The sequence below is a fragment of the Hetaerina americana genome, unplaced genomic scaffold, assembly GCF_022747635.1.
Source record: "Hetaerina americana unplaced genomic scaffold, ioHetAmer1.1.p SCAF_1, whole genome shotgun sequence".
Classification (NCBI taxonomy): domain Eukaryota; kingdom Metazoa; phylum Arthropoda; class Insecta; order Odonata; family Calopterygidae; genus Hetaerina; species Hetaerina americana.
Window position 1 is genome coordinate 92,798,136 of NW_027286069.1, and position 19,834 is coordinate 92,817,969.

The window sequence follows — 19,834 nt, forward strand, 5'->3', positions numbered from 1 at the left end:
GATAATAAAGAGATAAATATCATTTAAGAGAATTCGATAATGCATTTGGTTCTTGGTAATGTTATACGTTTTAAGCATATTACCTCCTATTACACTCCTGGAGCCCAATAAACATTTAAGCAGTATGGAAGAATAAAATATATTCTTTCTAATAACTAAATGTTAGGATTCCATTATTTTCCGATTACAAATACACACCCATTATAAAATGCAACAATGCTTGAATTAGTAAAATGTGAAAATTTCTTATCTTCATGCAAAATACATAGGTACTGTCTCCATGTGAAACACATTTTCAAACTTCAAGGCTGTTTATTCTAAACTCTCCAAATGTTCCAAATTTAACATTCATAACAGAGAGAACCTCTCATTTTTTTGGGACATGTTTATATGAATATTTGCATGCAGGATCTCTGCACTGTACACACAATTTGCTCAGTCATTCATTGTTCCTTCCCTTTGCCAACATTATCTGTAACATATGCAAAGTTCATATTTCAGGGTCAGATATTGATTATAGAATAAGGTATGCAAGCAGGTCAACTGAAATTTTTAACCATTCATAAGAAATCACAAACTCAATATTTGAAATTGACAGCTTGAACAAAGTAAGATGAAAAATTTCCATACTTATATGAACAAATAATAAATAATTGCTCATTTCATTAGCATTATATGCTGCCAATATTTTACAATTTTAGTCTCCCAATTCCAAAGTTTACAGAAATAACGTGTGACTATTGGAAATTAAAATTAGCCAAAATATAACTAATTGGCCAATTAGCCATTTTTGCATTATAGCACAAAAGCTAAGAAAACTAAAAAAGTCAAGTAATGCCAACAGTTACGTAGTAGTAGTTTTGAGGGGAGGCGACCGACAGCTAAGGTCATTTGCGCCATAGGGGATGGATAGGAAAGGATGAAGGGTGGAGAGAAACCCGGCGTCGGCATTAGCCTACTCTTTACGAAAGGCGCCAAGGGGTCCACAGTTTAACGTCCCATCCGACGGACGGCGTACTCACTCAAAGTGCCCTCCACAAAGCACCTCAAGTAGGGATCGAGATACCTCTGAAAAATATTCAACACCGCCGGGATTTGAACCCGCGCCCTCAGGGTGGGAAGCCAGTACGTTAGCCCCCGCACCATCTCGATCCCCTGCCAACAGTTACACTAAAATGTTTAAGTCCCAGTGCATTCCTTTTCTACCTCATCTTCTGCTACCTGGATACAAAATATTAAGAAGATATCAACTGCTTAATATATGTTAAATATATTAATTATCCTTTCAAAAATGCCATAATTTTTTTATAATGATGGCATTAAATACATACTAACTTGCACAATAAGTGTTTACTTTCCTAGAATTCTAGAACTTTTTAGAAAACACAAGCATTTTTCTAGACAAAAATGCAATTGTACACTGCAAATTATAGCACTAATAGTAAGTAATTTTGACTTTATCATATCAGAAAAACAATTTTAATTAGTGATAGAGTGATAAAAGTTTCATTCTATATTTGATACATATATAATTCATATGTGAATTTCAAATAGACACATTATCATGATTTTCTTGGCTAACTTTATTCTTAAAGCTAATTAATATGTCTTGACTTGATTTTGAAAATGAATCATTTCACAATATTACAATAATTAAAAAGGAGAAAAACAAAATTTAATGCTAAATTAAAGCTTGAATTCATGTAATAAATTAAAATTAATTAAGTATATTGTCATTATTGCTTCTTGAAGGCTACACAACTATTGCAAAGAATGGGAAAATGAAGCAAACATGTCTCCATACTCATTACTGTTAAACAATTATTCTTTAAATATCAATATATCTGATCACTCCATACAAATTTATGCTGTTATATAAAATATTTATGGATTTTTAAATAATACACATTTTCCTCATGCCATAATCTCTCTCACTCATTTATTTTCATTGGGGTTTCAAAATTTAAATTGTTTCTTAGTTCATACGCAAACATGCTTAAAATTAGCAAATATCTCAACAATATCATCCACCATACAGTTAAAAAAATACATTTTGTTGGCAATGAAATTTCCAGGAAAAATGTACGGTAAAAACGGACCAGAAAATCTGTAATAATTAATACATTGTTTTAATGTCTCATTCTCAAAAGGGTACTTATTGTGCATGGACCTATGATAGCTAGAGTGCACTGTAAACACTAGATAGAATTAACATAGTTTTCATTTTCACTATATTATTGAATGTTGAAAATATCCTACTTATGGTAGAAATGATATATAATTTTCCTTTTGATCTCACACTTGACAAATATTGAGTTTGAGATGACATAAATAGATATTAAATGAGTCAACAACATATTATGCATCAATAAAATCATAAGCTGATTGTGTGTACAAAACAGATGGATCAATTTATTTTGAGAGCACTATCACTCCATGTACAAAAGCTCTTTATACAATGGATAGGAATAATGGATTTACCAAAGGATAATTATACTCACTTATACGACTCTCTTTATTTTCATCTTTCCAAGACTCATAAGAGTATGGTATTAAGGCTCCATTGCAATCCAAGAAAGACATAGCTAAAATACCCCCTTTCAGCCTAAATATGGTGCCTACAAAATATAAAATTGAAAAATCAGAGAACAATTCAAACATTTAACCAATTCAACATATTTTTAAAGGGTAACACATTCTGCTTTGATGCTGAAAAATTAAATTTAGGAGATAAATCTGATAACTTTACTCGATAAATGGAAATAAAATCATATTTTCAGGAATTAAACATTTCTAGAAAACAATTATTTAAAAAAACCTATTTATTTAATTTTTATCACAATAGGAGCAGCCCCTGATTCTAATTTGATGACTGCTATCTTTTTAATTAGAACTGTTTACAATATTATGATAAGGCATACCTTCACAAATAAAATTGTATACTAAAATTATGAAATAGGTTGAATGGGAAAGTTCTTTTTACTTGATAAAAACATCTCAGTAAACTTCAGATTTAATCAAATAGTAATATATAAATGAAAAATATTAGTTAAGTGGAGAGAAATATAACGTCAGAGTGAGGTTGATAAATATAGCTCATTTGACATTGGGGTGCATATAGAAGAGCTAATTTCATAAGACCTATTATCATTCAAAGAATTTGGGGATTCTTAAAATAGAATACATGGAACACAATTGTGTTCCATTGAAAAATACTGGTGGACATATTTAAACCAAAGTAGAAGGTACCAAACAGAGAATAAAAAAGTTTACAGATAGCAGCACTGAGGCCTGTCAGGCTATAAACCAATCCTATGTAACTTTATCAATATTTGGTAAATATTTACCGATCAAAGAAAAATAATTAAAGAGAAACTGGCAATAAAAAGGGGTGTGTAAAGCTTCATTGTTTTTGAATTTGAAAAGAATCAGGTAAAATGCTGGAGTATCAAATCACTTGAAAAATATTTCTTGCTAAAATTAGGAATTGAGAGCAAATAAACTTTTTTCTATGCCTAATTCTAATACCAGAAATATTGAGTACATATTTTTACACTCATTACAATATTAAACTTAGTAGAGTGTGGCATGCACACAAATTAATGATGGATTGGTTCAGTTCTTTGGTTCCTTGTTCCACTGGTTCATGAGACTAGGACCCGAACAACAATTGAAATGAAAACGGCTCTAGAACATATATTCATAGGTACTAAATATGCATACTAAATAATTATACAACTATACTCAATAATTATACAACTATACTAAATGAATAAACATTTCACCCACTAAAAAATTTGTACATCCTAGTACTATCGTACTGTATTACCCTGTATGCACACACTAAATTTTTGATTATTCAGGAAGCAGATGCACCAGGATAACCCAAACAAGCTTATCTTGCAAAACTACCTAATATTCAGAAGCAGTGAAGGTAGCACCTGGAAATGATTCATAAAAGCCAATCATATACGCTTAGTTCTGCTTACCCTGAGTACAATGAAGGTGTTATTAATGCTTCACATTAAGCATGCTCTATGCATACAAACATTTCATAAACTATGAACACATAAATAATTTGGAAAAGGGAAGGCAGTCACTGAAATGCAATGCACAAAAGAAAATTGTACCCAAAGTTTCATTTAACTTGTGTGTGATAGCAGTGTATATGAACTTATCACATAGTTTGTGCTTTACACACAAAAACACCTCATAGACTACATGCAAGAACAGCACCAGAAAAGGCAGCCAAGGAAAAATGAAGGGCAAAAGCAAGTTTTAATTACATAGTTTCATCTACATGGTGTTTGGATTTTTTGATTTATTCATTACAACATATGATACTGGTATTGTCTTAAATGCATATTTAAAATGGATTGAGAGCTTGCAGAGAGTTCATAGTTTGAAAAGTCTCAAGAAAGATCAATCTCGAAATCCCTATGCCAAATAATATTAGAAAATCTACTTCCTAAAGTTAAGTCAACCCAATGGTGATGCCATTTCATAATTTTTTACATAATGTTTGATAGATGTTTGCAAAAAACGAAAATTCACCAGGTAGAATGCTCAAAATTTGGGCAACACAAGCACTGTGCAGGCGAATAGTGGCTGCCTTTGAACTCATGAAAAAATTACATTCCACAAGATGAAATAAATCCTGCCATAGTGCCTACATTTTCCATGTCGAAAGTGGATTAACTGAGATTTTCATCATTCAGCCTAATTATTTTCCTTTCATCTTGAATAATCGACACCCTACTGCTCCTGTGTCACAAAATTTAATCTCTTCTGTAGATACACATATTGTCCATAATTGTTCATACTTAGTCTCGACCTATGAGACTTAAAGTTTATCTAAATATTTTTGATGATGATAACTGTTTACATTGCATTACCTAACTGTTCATTCTATCATAACAGAAGCCAACCTTTACATGCAAACATGTTGTGCTGCAAAAATGGTATTGAAAATGTACATAAAAGTCCTGGTACATCACAGAAATGCCATTATAAAAGATTTTGACACCATTTTCAAACCTTTCGAAAAGATTAACACAACTTAAAAGTGGCACTTTTCATGTTCTTCAATTGTTGCTCTCCAGTGAGAAATCCATGAAATGAACATACATAATTTAAACTCATGCTTGAGACTGTGGGTCAATCTAGAACTAGTAATTTTTTTATCATAGTCACCGTAATCCATTAGCATCTAGGTTCCATGGGCTTAAAGCAAATATTTGTCCATCAAAAATACAACAAATATTATTTTATTCATATGAACATATTTTTATACGTGTGTAATACTTAGTGATGGCGGAATTGGATGATGGACGGAACTAAATTTCCATCTACAAAACTCTTGGCTTTTATATGACACACAACGAAGTTCAAATGGACATATTTATACCTACTGTACACATTGTTCACATTATTAGATTCTAGGAAGTCTATGGACAGAGTAAAAGAATAAAGTCTATTTCTATTGTTTATCCATCACTTTGGTGCTACTTTTAAAAAATATACATGCATATCATTTTACCTTAATATTGGTAAATATAATTTTAATTAAATTTGTTTAAATTTAATACTATGAATAATAACAATTAGTTACCTTACTAAAAGTAAAAATGAATTTTCCAAAAATTAAAAATCCCTGCCATTACGGTGGCATTAGAATTGATCTTTAACCACAATATTTTACTTTGAATTCAGGCTAAAGACTGGATTTCTCTTTTACTCTAGATTCAGTAGTTTCCATCGTGTTTCTACTTGGCAGTGGCTTTTTTTAGCTTCCTCTAATACTACAATCTTACCAGAGAAGGCACATATGTATGACATACAATCATTCATAAATTTTGTCAGCATAATAATTTATTGAGTACATAGTATAATACTTTAAGCTTTAAAGCCCATTCAATTTCCATCACAGACACAATGCATGTTTTTTTAATTAAACATTAAAAATTTTGGTTTTGAAAGAAGTTCAGAGTGAAGTGAATGCAAGTTGTAGTACTGTGTAATTTTACAGTAAAACATTTATGATTCATGCAAATCTCCTTCCTGACATTCACTTTATTACATTTTGCTAATCAAGAATTCCTTGCTGAAAAAATTGTACCCGATTCACTTCATTAATTATTACTTAATCAAGAATCATTCAACTTTTGAGTTGTGATTTGATTCTTTCAAAATAATTCTACTTCACACACCCCTTACAATAATATTGGTTTTCATTAATTCAACTAAGCTTTCAATGCTAATTATATCCCTTATCAGTTCATTTTTGATTTGGCTTACAAAACTGTCATTGAAACATGGTACATTCTCATGACAATAGTGTTTATAGAGGCAAAATCCAGAAGAGAATAATTAACACAAAGGAACTCACCACATGGAGAAACTATGACAGGCTGAGTAACCCGCGAGTCACCAGGTGCGGGAATGTTGATCATAATGGTCAACACAGAGCCCAGACTTGTGCCGACCCAAAGAGTAGGTGATGTTGTAGGTTCTATGAAAGAAATGATGCACAGAAAAGTAATATCAATTCTAGCACAAAATAATTGCACAAAATATTTTAATAAGTAAATAAAAATATAGCCTCTGGCTAAGCCCAAATGGTCAGTGTTTGAAGCTTTTAGTAGCATAAAGAAAACAAAGTACGTTATGTAAGTTGAAGTTTATGTATTTCTACATGAACTGTATATTCTTGACAATTTCTCCACAGTGTATTATACAAATTCCCATCACATCCAATTCCAAACAACAAAAGGTCAGAAAAATTTATTTTCACTATATTAATCTTGCAGCAGAGTCACAAACAGGAGCAAAATAGTGGCTAACAGCCAACCATCTCTTCCTGAATGAAACTAAAACACAACATATTATATGCTGTCTTAAAGGCATCAATGAAAAAATTATCCTGTAAAGACATTAGATTTCAATACTGATGAACTTGGAATTCATATTTTCCAAGTCAGTTAAACTTTCCTTGGCTTTGTACTTGTTTAAGAGACTTAAAAAATGAGAGAAGCCTACATCAGAGTAGCCTACTTGGTTTTCTTTCAGAGCATACTTACTTAGAGTCTTAAGACTCTGAGAGCATGCTCAACTGCGGAAATAGTTAGTCTTCAGAAGATGGCAATGAGGATTCTAAGCAATTCTGGGCCCCATAAATATTGTCGACATATCTGTATTCAAAAATCTTAAAATTTTATCTATTTACAGCCTGTTTGTACTATGCAGACTCATGCACAATAAACAAAACCTCAGTTTATTCCCAATACCATCATCAGTTCACTCACTTGACACAAGATCAAATCACACTATTAATATGAATCAGGGTAGGCTTTCTAAAACCTATAATCAATCTGACAACTTTGCCATAAAATTTGTCAAAAGGATGCCAAGCAAGGCTTCCTCAGTAAGCTGCATAAGGTTCAAAAATGTCATTGAAAAATGGCTGTGCACCAACCCACTCTACTCTAGCAATGAGTATTTCAAGTTGGACTTTGAAAATGTGATATTTTAAATGAATTGTTGTCCATTCTTTGCTCACTCGCCATCTTGTTATATCATTGTACTGTTTGAGGACATCTACTTGGATATCTCCTCTACCTATCAATCTATATTATGGCATGGATTAATATTGATAATGATTGTTTTTTTCACAAACACCACTATTCTTTGAGGTTACCTTTGCTTTGCTAATTGGTAAATTTCCTCACAAAATCTTTTGCACAATTTAAACTCTCAAGCAGAAATGTGGAGTTGAGATCCTAAAATTTCTGCCATTATGCAGGTAATGATTTGTGAAAATAGAATTACATGCCTACAAATAAAGGTGGTCTATCAGAATATTTAAGAATTATTTTTTAAATATTAGCGTTAATGATGATCAGATAAGTTTTTGCGATAGCATATTTTTGGGTTACCTCTTTAATATTAACATAAATGATTACCATGTAAGTAAAATCCATAAATTATCTATTTTACAATCAGATATTGCATTTATATTTGCACGGATCTCACAGAATAACTCTTCCAAGAAATATAACTTTGTTAATGACAGATAAACCTTCTATTGCATTAAGTCACCAATACAATTTTCAATAATTATATTGCATGGCAGTATGTACGAGGGTCATCCGGAAAGTAGTACCCGTTCGTGAAATAAAGACACAAAAGTAAATATTAACAAACATAAAAAAATTTATTTGAAAGAGGATACTTTAAACTACTTCTCAACATAATCTCCAAGCAAATTAAGGCATTTGTCATAACGTGTGACAAGTTTCTGTATTCCTGCTGCATAGTCCTTCGCCGCCAGCTCATTGAGATACGCGAGGGACCCATCTTGCACAAATTTTTGCATAATGCAGATGGTGTTTAACAATTTCATGAACAATTGTTCGAGAAACATTGGGAAAATGCTCACAGATGTCATCAATTGTGACGCGCCGATCGTTCCTCACGAATTCGTCAACTGAGCTCACCAGTTGGTCTGTAATGACAGACGGTCTCCCCGAACGCTCATCGTCGTGTGTGTTCCCCCTCCCCATGTTGAAGTTGCGACACCACCGCCGAACAGACGACTCGTCCATTACATTGTCTCCATACACCTCCTTTAATTGGCGATGAATATCACATGGGCGAACGTTTCTTGCATTGAGGAATTTAATCACTGCCCTCACTTCACAACTGGCGGCGTTCTCAATTTTTTTAAACATTGTAAACAATCACAGAAACAACACAGGCAATGCTAGCGTCACGCAACTTGGCTCAGAGAAGGCAGACAAGCCACTGAAGCAATCTGACCTCGTCCAGCGGCTACTCGCGTCGTCAACACTTCATGCGGCACGAACGGGTACTACTTTCCGGATGACCCTCGTATGTATATACACGTAGGTACTAGCTGTGTTTCTTAGTAGATGCTGTATTTTCTACAATTTTATGATATAAATAACTTTGTCCTGTTAATTAGCTTCACACATCCCCAAGATTTCAAATCATATTCAAGTGATGTGTGTAGTACTTCATCAAAACATACGTAAATACTTTGAGGGTGGAGATCATGTTTGAAGTCCTGTCACACAGCAGGGTTTGCACCCATTACTGTCACCAAGAGTTTTGATATTTGGCAGGAAATTGACTGTCCCTTTTAATACTCTCCCTTCAACTAAAATTACATGCCCACTCCCTGCTTTCCATTTTCATCTAGTGCTTAATATGAAAACGGTAAGAAAGCAGTGGCACAATTGCTATACATTGTCCCACCTGGGCCAGCTCCTGAGTTGGCTGCCACCCCATTCCCCACAACATTTTCACAACCCCAGAAATCTTTATTTTTACCCTATGAGGAATGATTTATCCCAATTACTACAGTAGACCAAATATGCTATTCCCAAAAAAAACATTTCCAAGCCTGGACCACTCCCTTCCTCCAGCTAGGCCAGAGACAGGAAGTAATACTAATGGTAGAGTCTCAGTAATACCTTTGGCAGGGTTTCCCAGGAGGAGTTCAGAAATTTTTTTCCATAATTTGCACCTTCATTCACATTAATTTGATGTTGATCACAGAACAAAGGGGCCATAAAATCACAGGGAAGCAGTTTATACTCTTCGAAATTTGCCTCATTCCCAATTTCTAGATATCAATGTATGATCTGGCTTGAACCAAGATGTATAAGGCTGCCACTTTACTAGTTGAAGAATGAATTATGAATAGGAGAGGACTCTGATGGAAGCATAATGACGGGCTTTAACAGTGTAGAAAAACAAAAAGTAAATAGAATAATTGCACCCTAAGTGAGATTTGTGTGATTCTAAAGTTAAAACTCTCAAATATTTAAAAAATTAAGAAGATTCGAGAGAAACTCAAAAGATCTAGTATGGCTGCGCTTTGAAACATGGGCATTAAAAATGTTACATGAATCATAGCTAAGAATCCTATAGTATAGGATAGACATGGGCCATGTCTATCCAAATATAAATGTTTCAAAAGAACTCAATGCAGACAAATTGCACAAAGGGGACTAACATCATATCAATGTAACAAGTGGGAAGCTTTGAAAGTCATACATAGTGTCTGAAACATATTATAAATTCCTAATGGAATAGACGAATAGCCCTTGGATAACATTGTAAAGCAGTATAGAAGTCAGTAGTTAAAATTGAACCGCAAAATGTCCCAGCAAATTAACGAAGAGACAGCAATAATAATATTTATTGGTCTCAGGACTTTACAAAGTAAAATATAGGACAAATCAGAGAACTGACTATTAGCTGCTTCAGTGTGCCGATGACTCCCGAAACTCTTTCACACTATAATAGCATTAATAAACCAGAAAATGCTTGAGATATTTCTTGATTGTACCCATAGAGGGAGCAGATTTTATGCCTGGTGGTGGATAGTTGAAAATTTTGATAGCCACATGAAAGGGACTCTTCTTCATAGCAGAAGAGTGGCAGAATAATGTACACCAATGCTCTGTTGAGTATTAAGCCCATGTACTTGAGCATTGGTGATTAGTTTTTCATATTATCCTACACATACATAAATAAGTAAGAAATATACAGACAAGGTAAAGTTAGACTTTTTAATTCTTTAAAATAAGGTTTGCAAATTTACCATGAGGGTATTTTTGCTATATACCTGATACATCTTTTTTACCTTATAAAAACTCTAAGGAATCCCGGTGATGCTTTCCAGAAAATAATTCCATGGCATGTGACTGAAATTTGCCACAGTAAACCATTTTTAGTTATTTATATGTACAATGTTTGTATGATTTTGTAGAATAAATCCACTTTTTACCAAAGTGGAATGTAGGCCATTGGTATGGATCCCCCAGTATAAGGACTCATCCATAGACAAACCTAAAAACTTCGTGCTGTGTACCCTTTCTACGGATTGGCCTTTTAAGATAGGGTCCAACTGAGGCACTTCCCTTCTTTTTTTAAATCAAATATAATTTATTTTCAGCACACTTACAGACAGTTTATTAATGTGAAACTATTTTACCAAGAGAAATAATGAGCTATCAAGTTTAGCTTACAACAATTTAGAGGCCTTGTGGCTCATTGCCAAGGTTGTATCATCTGCATACCGAACTATGTTGTTATTCGTAAGATATCTGTAGAAATAAAAATGGCCCAAGAATGCTACCTTCTGGTACCCTGACACATTGTTTCTAAGGGAGATAAGTGATTTATCATAATATTATGGACCTTAATATCAAAAACCTTCACCATCTGTTTCCTGTCCTTCAAATATGATCTAAGCTATTTATGGGCAATTATCCTGATCCCATTTCATTCACATTTACTCAGAAGAATTTCACAGTCCACAGTATCGAATGCACATGAAAGATCATTGAACACACCAACAGAATATTCCTTTGAGTCCTAAGAAGTCATTATATCTTAGAAAACTTGCAAGAGTATCATTAGTGATAGTGAATCCAAATTGTTCCATAATTAAAATTTTATTTTTAATGATTTATTTCATAAGCCTGTCTCTCATTACGGGCTCAAAGATTTTAAAAATGTTAGCCAATGAGGACACTGGTTGGAAATTGTTAATATCATCCCCTTTTTAATGAATAAGTTTTATCTTTGCTATCTTTAGATAGTCTGGAAACTTGCCATTTGTGAAGGACTAATTTATTATAAATGTTAAGGGTTTGCTTATTGCCTTAGAGAATTTTTAAAAATCAAAGTAGGGTTATCATCGATTACGACTGATGATTTACTTTTAAGACTCATGATGCACATTAAGACCTCATCCGCTGTCGCAGAAAAGAGGACCGTGGAAGATGTCATATGCTGGAAAAAACATCGTTACTCTTTATTCCATTTTGCAAATTCAGAAGAACATTAGTTAGGTAGCTAATTGCAAACTCTGCTACTTGTTTTCGATAGGCCTCCTCCCCATTTTTTAATGCTAAAGTTCCTTTCTTATGTACCTTTCCCTGGTCACATTATTAAGTACTTGCCATGATGTAGTGATATTCTGAGTTTGGCTGATGGCTTTGTAATAATATGGTTTCCTTACATGAAGCAGTAAAGAATTACACCCTTTTTTATAGCTCTGGAAGTTGTTAATGAAGCCTGGATCATCCTGACCTTTTTAAAATTCACATAATTCCCTAAAATCACAGCTGGCTGCTCTCACCTCATCTGTCACCCAGGACTTATTTTTACTATAGGCTTTCACATGAACTATTCTTCTAGGAAAGCATTCTTCAAAGATGAGTTTTACACTCTTTATAAAATAAATGTACACTTCTTGTACACACTTTAAATTGCCAAAGGTATCCCATGAAATCTTACACAATTGCTCATGGAAAGAATAAACACTATTGATTAGGGAATACCTTTGATATTTCTTAAACACCACCTCCTATGACTTTGGGATAAATACCACTTGTGCATAATGGTCAAAAATGGCAAAGTCGACAACCTTTGAGTGATCATTTTCACTTAAGCGGAGATTAGTGACAACAAGGTGGATACATCTGGAAGAGGTTGCAGTCTCTCTGGTTAGGATTTCATTAAGTTTAGGATAGAATTTCATTAAGTTTAGGATAGAATTTCATTAAGTTTAGTGAACAAATCAATTTGTGAAGATTTATCAATCTTTAAATCACCACATATTAGACCCTTACTTTTTTCCCTGACACTTCTTAACAACTGCTCAAATTTTACAAAGAAAACGTTGACATCACCTACAGGGGATCGGTATAAACACAACCTTGTCAGGTTTTCCATATTCTGAATTTTTGTTAACTTGATTGCTGCAATTTCTATACATCTTTCTTTAGAAATCACTTTTTTAATAAAGAGGCCTTAAATGAACACTTGTTTCTCAAAAAAATAGACATGCCTCCATTTTTGTATTCTGTGCGACAAATAAAATTGGCCACTGTGTATCCCTCAAAACCTAAAAAATTGGATTTCTTCACTTTTACACCAGCGATCTCTTATGCTGAGGGTCGAAATGCCGTATTCACTCAATATGGAATTCATTATCGGCACTTTGTTGTGGATGCACTGAATTTCTTAGTGTGCACTAACGATCTTATAATCTTGTTTATTAATGTGCTGTGGTCATGCAGGAATTGATCTTGCTCTACTCATGTATCTCTTAACCACATGGGTCTACCTCTGAGTCGTAAGGACTCAGTAGAAATACATGATACAGACTCGAGTGACAAACTGAGTTCACCCCGATCATGGGAGATGACTCTATTTCCCTGGCCAATGGTATGGTTTTTTGCCTTTATTAATATCGATGTGTTAATTCTGGATGCTGTAACTCAATTTGGCGAGGATTCCTTTACTTTCAATTCATTGATGATTGACAAGTCAGCACCGACTTTAAAAGAAGTGGAATTTAGAAATGAATAATTGCTTGCAAGTAAAGTCCTTGCTGCAGTACTTTTTCACACAGTGGTTTTTTATCCCCTTCCGTTTAGTGTGAGGTGAAGCACAGTTCACAAATAACCACACTCGCCTGGTTACACCAGAAAAGTCACCAGTGATCGTGCTGTTCCCAACAACTCAGGGCTTTTGATGCCAGTTTTCGCTTGCAACCTTATTGTTGTTTTGTTGCCTCTTAACTTAGCAATAAACAATGCCACACATTTTAGGGAAAAAAGTGGAATGTTTTCATACATCAATGATTGCATAATCAGTAAAAGCTGTAATACATAAATGTATCCTTAACTATTGTTCTACTCCGATAATTACTTGAACTAAATATCAATACACTGAAAGGAAACTTTTTAGCTAACATAGCATAATGAATGGTGGTGCTTTGGATAGAAGACCATTGGACTAGACTTCATTGATGCACATTCACAAGTTTAGAAGGAAATATAAAGCAAATAAAATATAATATTATTTATATCATTGTAAAATATATCTTTAAGTTACGCCGAGCACATACCTGATTTTTTTGTGTAGGAATCAGCAAAGACTAGGCACTGTATAGCTTCTGAGCTAATGTTTTCTAAACTGGACATACTAGAGCTCCTAGACCTTGAAAATGAACTGTCAAGTTTGTCTATAAAAAAAGGAAAGATCAGAATAAGTGGCTTGATTGTAATCCCATTAATTTAAAAGCATTCAATTATGAAAAGCAACACATGCATATTTCTAGCCAAAAGCAAACACATTATGCAAGGTAGGGATATTAATTTATGTTTGAAAATGGTTTTTATCTATTAATGCTGAGTCAAAAATAAATATTTTTTTTAATGTATCAAGATGATTTAAATGGAAGGTAGAACAAGCAATAAATACCAGCCCATAATACTATATTTTCTACTTCCTCATAAAATTTTCAAAAATGTTGTCCTTGTAACGATGTAATGATCTACAAAGCAGAGCTTACTGCTCAAAAGTGTTAATTATAAGAATATATTTTCCAAGTAATGAAGCAACTATGAATTGTTAAATCTTTGTTCCATGGATATGTAAGCTCAACAACTATCTTTAGGCTGCATCATTTCATATTATTTTGAATTCTCCAGCAGTCACTTATGGTAAAACTCTATTGATGCATGAAAGACTACTCCATCCACATCTGCATTATGAAAAAGCAATGCTCACAAGACACCATTCATCATACAAGAACATTTGCATTATCTGCTAAGAAGTGAGAGATGGAAATTTCTGTCATTTCCCTTCAGCAAAGATATAATCCCATGCAAGCAGAACATCACATTGCTCAATGGTTAGGTGTCTACATTGTTTAGAAAATATACAGCTTCAGCTTCAATGCATAGTGAACACAGTGAATAAAATTTCATATCAGGTGAAAAATTATCTCACATACCAGAGAGAAACAAGCATCGCTATAGCAGGTCAAGCAGTAATGACCACGGGCAAACAGCATATTTGTTTAAAGCATTTTTTAATTAATTCATATTGATGACATAGAAAAAATATAAAGATATACAAAATATATGCCCATAATAACATATTATCCAACTGCACAAATAAAAAAATATCACCATTAATCTCATCAGGAGTTAAATGAATGAAAGCACAGTAAGAGCTGACCATGAGAAAGAAATTGAAAACAGATAAATACAAAATTACAAAAGATGCATTATTCAAATCAAGTGAAGCACCTGGTAGGCTATTTTACCTCGTGCATTGGAATCACTTGATTTGGTAAGGCCATGCAAGACAGAGATAGATTGAGAAAAAGAGTAATAGAAACAAGAAAAGGAGAATAAATGAGGCTATGGGAAGTGTTGCTTGGAGGAGAGAGTGAAAGTTGTGGCAGTCCTTTGTTTGGGCCCAAATAGGTGTTGGAAGGGGAGAAAAAGGCTTTCCTGGCCATATCTCTGGCAGTAAAAAAAATGACTCAATGTATTCGATAACCCATATTCATGGCTCAACCTCAGAGACCTGTCAGGAAAAAAAATGAATTTATGTCATGCTGATGGATGAAATGCCTCTTTTGAAAGGAAAATACAGAGTTTAATTTAATTTAAGCCAAAATAATTTTTTGTGGTCATGACAGATATTTCTGAATGCTGAACTAATCAACAAATATAAACATTATCTGAGAAATTAAATGATAATGAGTCAAATGAACAATAAATTTGAGTACCATTCGACAATGGTTAAATCAGTTTCTTTGAAGAAGATAGAAAAATATGGGAGAAAAAAACTTCATCAACAGAATGTAAAGGAATACAGTGATCCCAAAAAAATGTAGATCAATTAATGGAATGGAATGATATAGCGTATATAACCAGACTTGATCCACAATAAATATGTAAAGCAGACAAGAAATTATTATATAATCAGATTTCCTATAAAGCAATGTGATCTGGGAGGCGAGGACAGGAGTTTTAAGGAAAGTTCAGCTGGAGAGAACAGTTTTGGATAGTAATACATCCACCGCCTAGGAACTTCTTGGTTCATGCTTAAGACACAATGACTGTGAGAGGAAGTTGTAAAAATAGATGTGCCAAAAAGAAGAGAGCCTCACCAATCACTTACAGACTGTGCTACAGTGACAAACCATGAAAGATAGAGCAAGATAAGAATGAGAATCAAGAGAATGTCACAGAATTCTCCACATGAGACAATTGACAAATAAATACCTTACAAACGCAAACTGTTTCATTAAAAATTTAATCATGATTTAGGGTCATTTTTAAGGTCTAAATTATCAAGTGGCCTGTACTGCTTAGTCACTGCCTTGTGCAACAGACACATCTAAGCTAATCTAAGCTACATTTTGCAATGCATGTATGTTAATCATATGAAGTCATAAAAATTTCAGTATTTTGCATCAGGCAGCTGTTCATATTTTGAGGGTAGGCTGAGAGGTTTTGAATGGTATCCCTCTGCAAATGTTAGGCTATGGAATTTGCATGTCTTTAATTGATACGCACATTCCTCTCTCTGACTAAGTTTTGCATGTTGATATAAGATTGGAAACAAAATCTTGGAGGAAAAACAGGCGTGTAGTAAATAGCCCTAAATATGTAATGGACAAAATTGCAAATTTTAATGTGCAACTGTTGGTACTTCATAGCTAAAGCTCTATGAAGTGCAGAAGAACATATGCCTACTAGTGGTTACACTATATTATTTGCAGATATATGAAATGGATAAATAAATTTTACGAGAAGCAATTGTTCTTCGTTTGGAGTATAAGCTGAGGGAGAGGCCCAAATAATCTGAGTAAAATGAATAGCTTTATTAGACATAGAGGTGACTTATTTGCTAATTATCACCACATAGTGTTAGGTGATATCTAGTGTTATCTATAATTAAAAAATATACTGCTATAAAACGTATTTTGACTAGGCTATTTGTACACCAGTTTTTCTAGAGTGATTGTGAAAACCAAGTATCTACTTAAACTTTGTTCAAGTGTTTCTCATACCAAAACTCCTCTGTGCACTAAAAAATAGTTGGTGATAATTTTTATAAGTATACACCGGAGAACAAGATCTTCTCTCCATAAGCATTTCTGAACAACTAATTAAATCTGAAAATTGGAGTCTAACAGACAATGTTACATACACAGTTAATCAAAGGGGGACTCCATAATTGCATATTAAGCAATAAGCAGTTCATGTATCATAGATTGAGAAACACCATCCGATAAAGCATTTCACCATATTTTGTCCTGGTCCCACAAATTTCTTGATTAAAGTGCACTATTTTAAAGACTGAATAACAGAAACTCCTGACTTTGGACATTACATTAACAACAGAGATGTAAATTTTTATGAGTCACATTAACATCAAACCTCAGTCATAGAAAGCCCACACATGCAGAGGGATAAACGTACAAATCAAAACCATTAAAATATCAATATACATCACGCTACTCAGGGATATTCCCAGACAACTGCACGAGGGTCAGATTCATAAGAACATGAGACCAGGGCATAGATAATACTACCAAAACTGCAATACTGCCGAGCTACTAGGAGATTAGGCGAGCGTGAATCCTGGGATAGGGATGTCGGGGTAGCACGATTCAAGCCACCAGCGATGAAGGCGACACCACTGCCAGAGCTTCCCCCCCCAACACCCATTCCTCCAGCCCCTCCTCCCCCCCCACCAGCCACCGTCACACACCCCCACCCTTCCTCCAACGATGATGATGCTATGCTCAGACACTTCTGAAGCTGTTTCCGGGTACCTTGCGACTTTGACCGCTTGACGGCTTCAGGCCTGCGCGGGGAGCTTGTGCTGCCACTTATGTTCTGTTTGCCCGCAGTCGAAGACACACAGAGACCATTTATCTACAGAATGGTTAGAGGAAAGGTGGGAAAAGGTTTGTTGGAATTGAAAGAGGACAGAGATAGGTGTGAGAGGGGGAAAGTGGACGGCTTGGTTAGTATACAAGCAGCCAGCATTTATAAATATTGGTGCATTTTGCGTGTTCTATGTACACTCAGGTTGCGAATGACAACTCTGAAGAATTAAGTATGCTATTTAAATGATATGTTTCCCTTGGATACTCTCCAGGATGTTGAATTAAATATAAACACCAAGTTCTGGGTCTCCCTAATATAGCAATGCTTCAGTGAGAAATATTAAGCAGGGAAACTAATTACCTCCACTTCATATTTGATATTTATTGGTGAGACATTCTGTATATGGTAATGATGAGTATACATATGAGGAATCAACTTGATTAGGAATGATGCCAAAGTTACATTTTGACATGGCAAAACACTTTTTAAATCTATAAATTAGTGAACATGGTGATTTCTGGGAAATAACTTGGTCAAGAAAACAAACATGTTTGATTACTTGATGAAATATGAAGATGTTTGAAATGGCATGGAATTATGTACTAGCACTTACAGGAGTTCTGACAACTTCATCACAATGATCACCAAAGTTGCTAAGATGAAAAAAATAAGGTAAGATGTTTCCTATAACTATTACCTATACTTATGAAACACAGAATTAGTTGTTACAGCCCAGCATCTATAAATGCTGACAATAATCTAGAGTCCAATCCTCCTAAACTGGAATTTACAGACAAGGATATATTCATTACAAACACATGCTTCTACAGAGTGATGTAGTACAATACCACTTCCAAGGCATGATACCCACGTAAGGCACAACTGCAAGGGTTAAATACAATTTGAAAATATCACGGTGTTTATTGGAATTCAAAGAAAATTTATATTTTTTTATTCAAAGCATCTTATTAAGAATGTTTATGAAATACATGGCAGTTTGCAGAAATCATTATTATTGTGTGACATTTTCCTAAGCCATATGCTGTAGTGACTTTAATTTTGGAAGTGTATGAAATATATTTAGAAATTGTACTCCTCCTCATCGTGAGTTTTTGACCAATTGCTCAAAATAAATAGCAGCTGAAAATTAATTACATTTCTCATGAATTCTTAATCTCCTTGACATGAGGAGAAAAAGGCAGGTCTGGTTCCCATCTTCAATCAACCAAACCTTGCATATGTTATTTAAAAGAAACTATATAGATTCATGAAAATTGTATTTACCAAAAACATGGATACGAAATAGGTATTTTAGGCAGCTATGGCCCCCATCACAGTCCTTGAAAGGAAATAAGAAGCAGTGAGAAAGAGTGAAAAGGAATTAAATCAAAAGTTACAGATAAAACCAAAGGTGATTAAAGAGTAAATTTACATTGAACTAAAAGTTGTAAGAGGTCACATTGAAGTTACTAGTTGTCTTGAGCTATTGGTCAATGATTGCCCATCAAAAAACCAAAACCAGAGATATGAAAAGAAATACCTGGAAATAAGAAGATTATATGTTATTGGATAATGCATAAAGGTAGATATAATGTGTGCACTGGTGAAATGTCATCCAAATTGCATAGTTAATAATGAAAATAACAAGATAATCACCTCATTAACAATGAGTTTTGACATGAAATATAGCGTTGGTTGACAGGAAATTACCAAAGGTTAGGATATAACACACATATTTTTGTTAACCAAAACACAAACATATAAAGCGTTTCCCAAATAAGCATAAGTAACAAAAAAACTTGAACACAAAACAAAAAGCATAAAGAAATGAAAAGGGGAGGAAGAGGGAAGACCCATTTTAGGAAACAATAATGGTAATAATTTATCAGAACATAAACCCAATCACAATACAATATTGATAACATAAAATTGTAAGCAACCAATCTGAGATGAATTACAGTAATTTCAAGAAGGTAGGCAGACATAGGAAATGGAATACAAATACAATTTTCATGGATGAAGTTAATGACACACATAATAAAGCACTTATTTTATAGCAAATGAAAGAGAACGAACTGGAAGTCACTTAA

The 19,834-nt window shown here is 33.9% G+C and overlaps 1 protein-coding gene across 4 annotated transcripts in view; it reads right to left on the reverse strand.

Moving 5' to 3' along the window:
• Positions 1–19,834, reverse strand: part of Tomosyn (syntaxin-binding protein tomosyn) — a 376,266-nt gene that overhangs the window by 24,494 nt on the left and 331,938 nt on the right. For 2 of the 4 annotated variants that reach the window (XM_071593448.1, XM_071593439.1), the window contains exons 15-17: positions 13,952–14,068; positions 6,389–6,511; positions 2,502–2,618 (exon numbers count right to left, since the gene is read on the reverse strand). In XM_071593448.1, coding sequence (XP_071449549.1) covers positions 2,502–2,618; positions 6,389–6,511; positions 13,952–14,068 — 357 coding nt within the window. Of the gene's footprint in view, positions 1–2,501; positions 2,619–6,388; positions 6,512–13,951; positions 14,069–17,686; positions 17,790–19,834 lie in introns of all 4 variants that reach the window. The other 2 variants (XM_071593464.1, XM_071593456.1) reach the window with 2 other exon arrangements.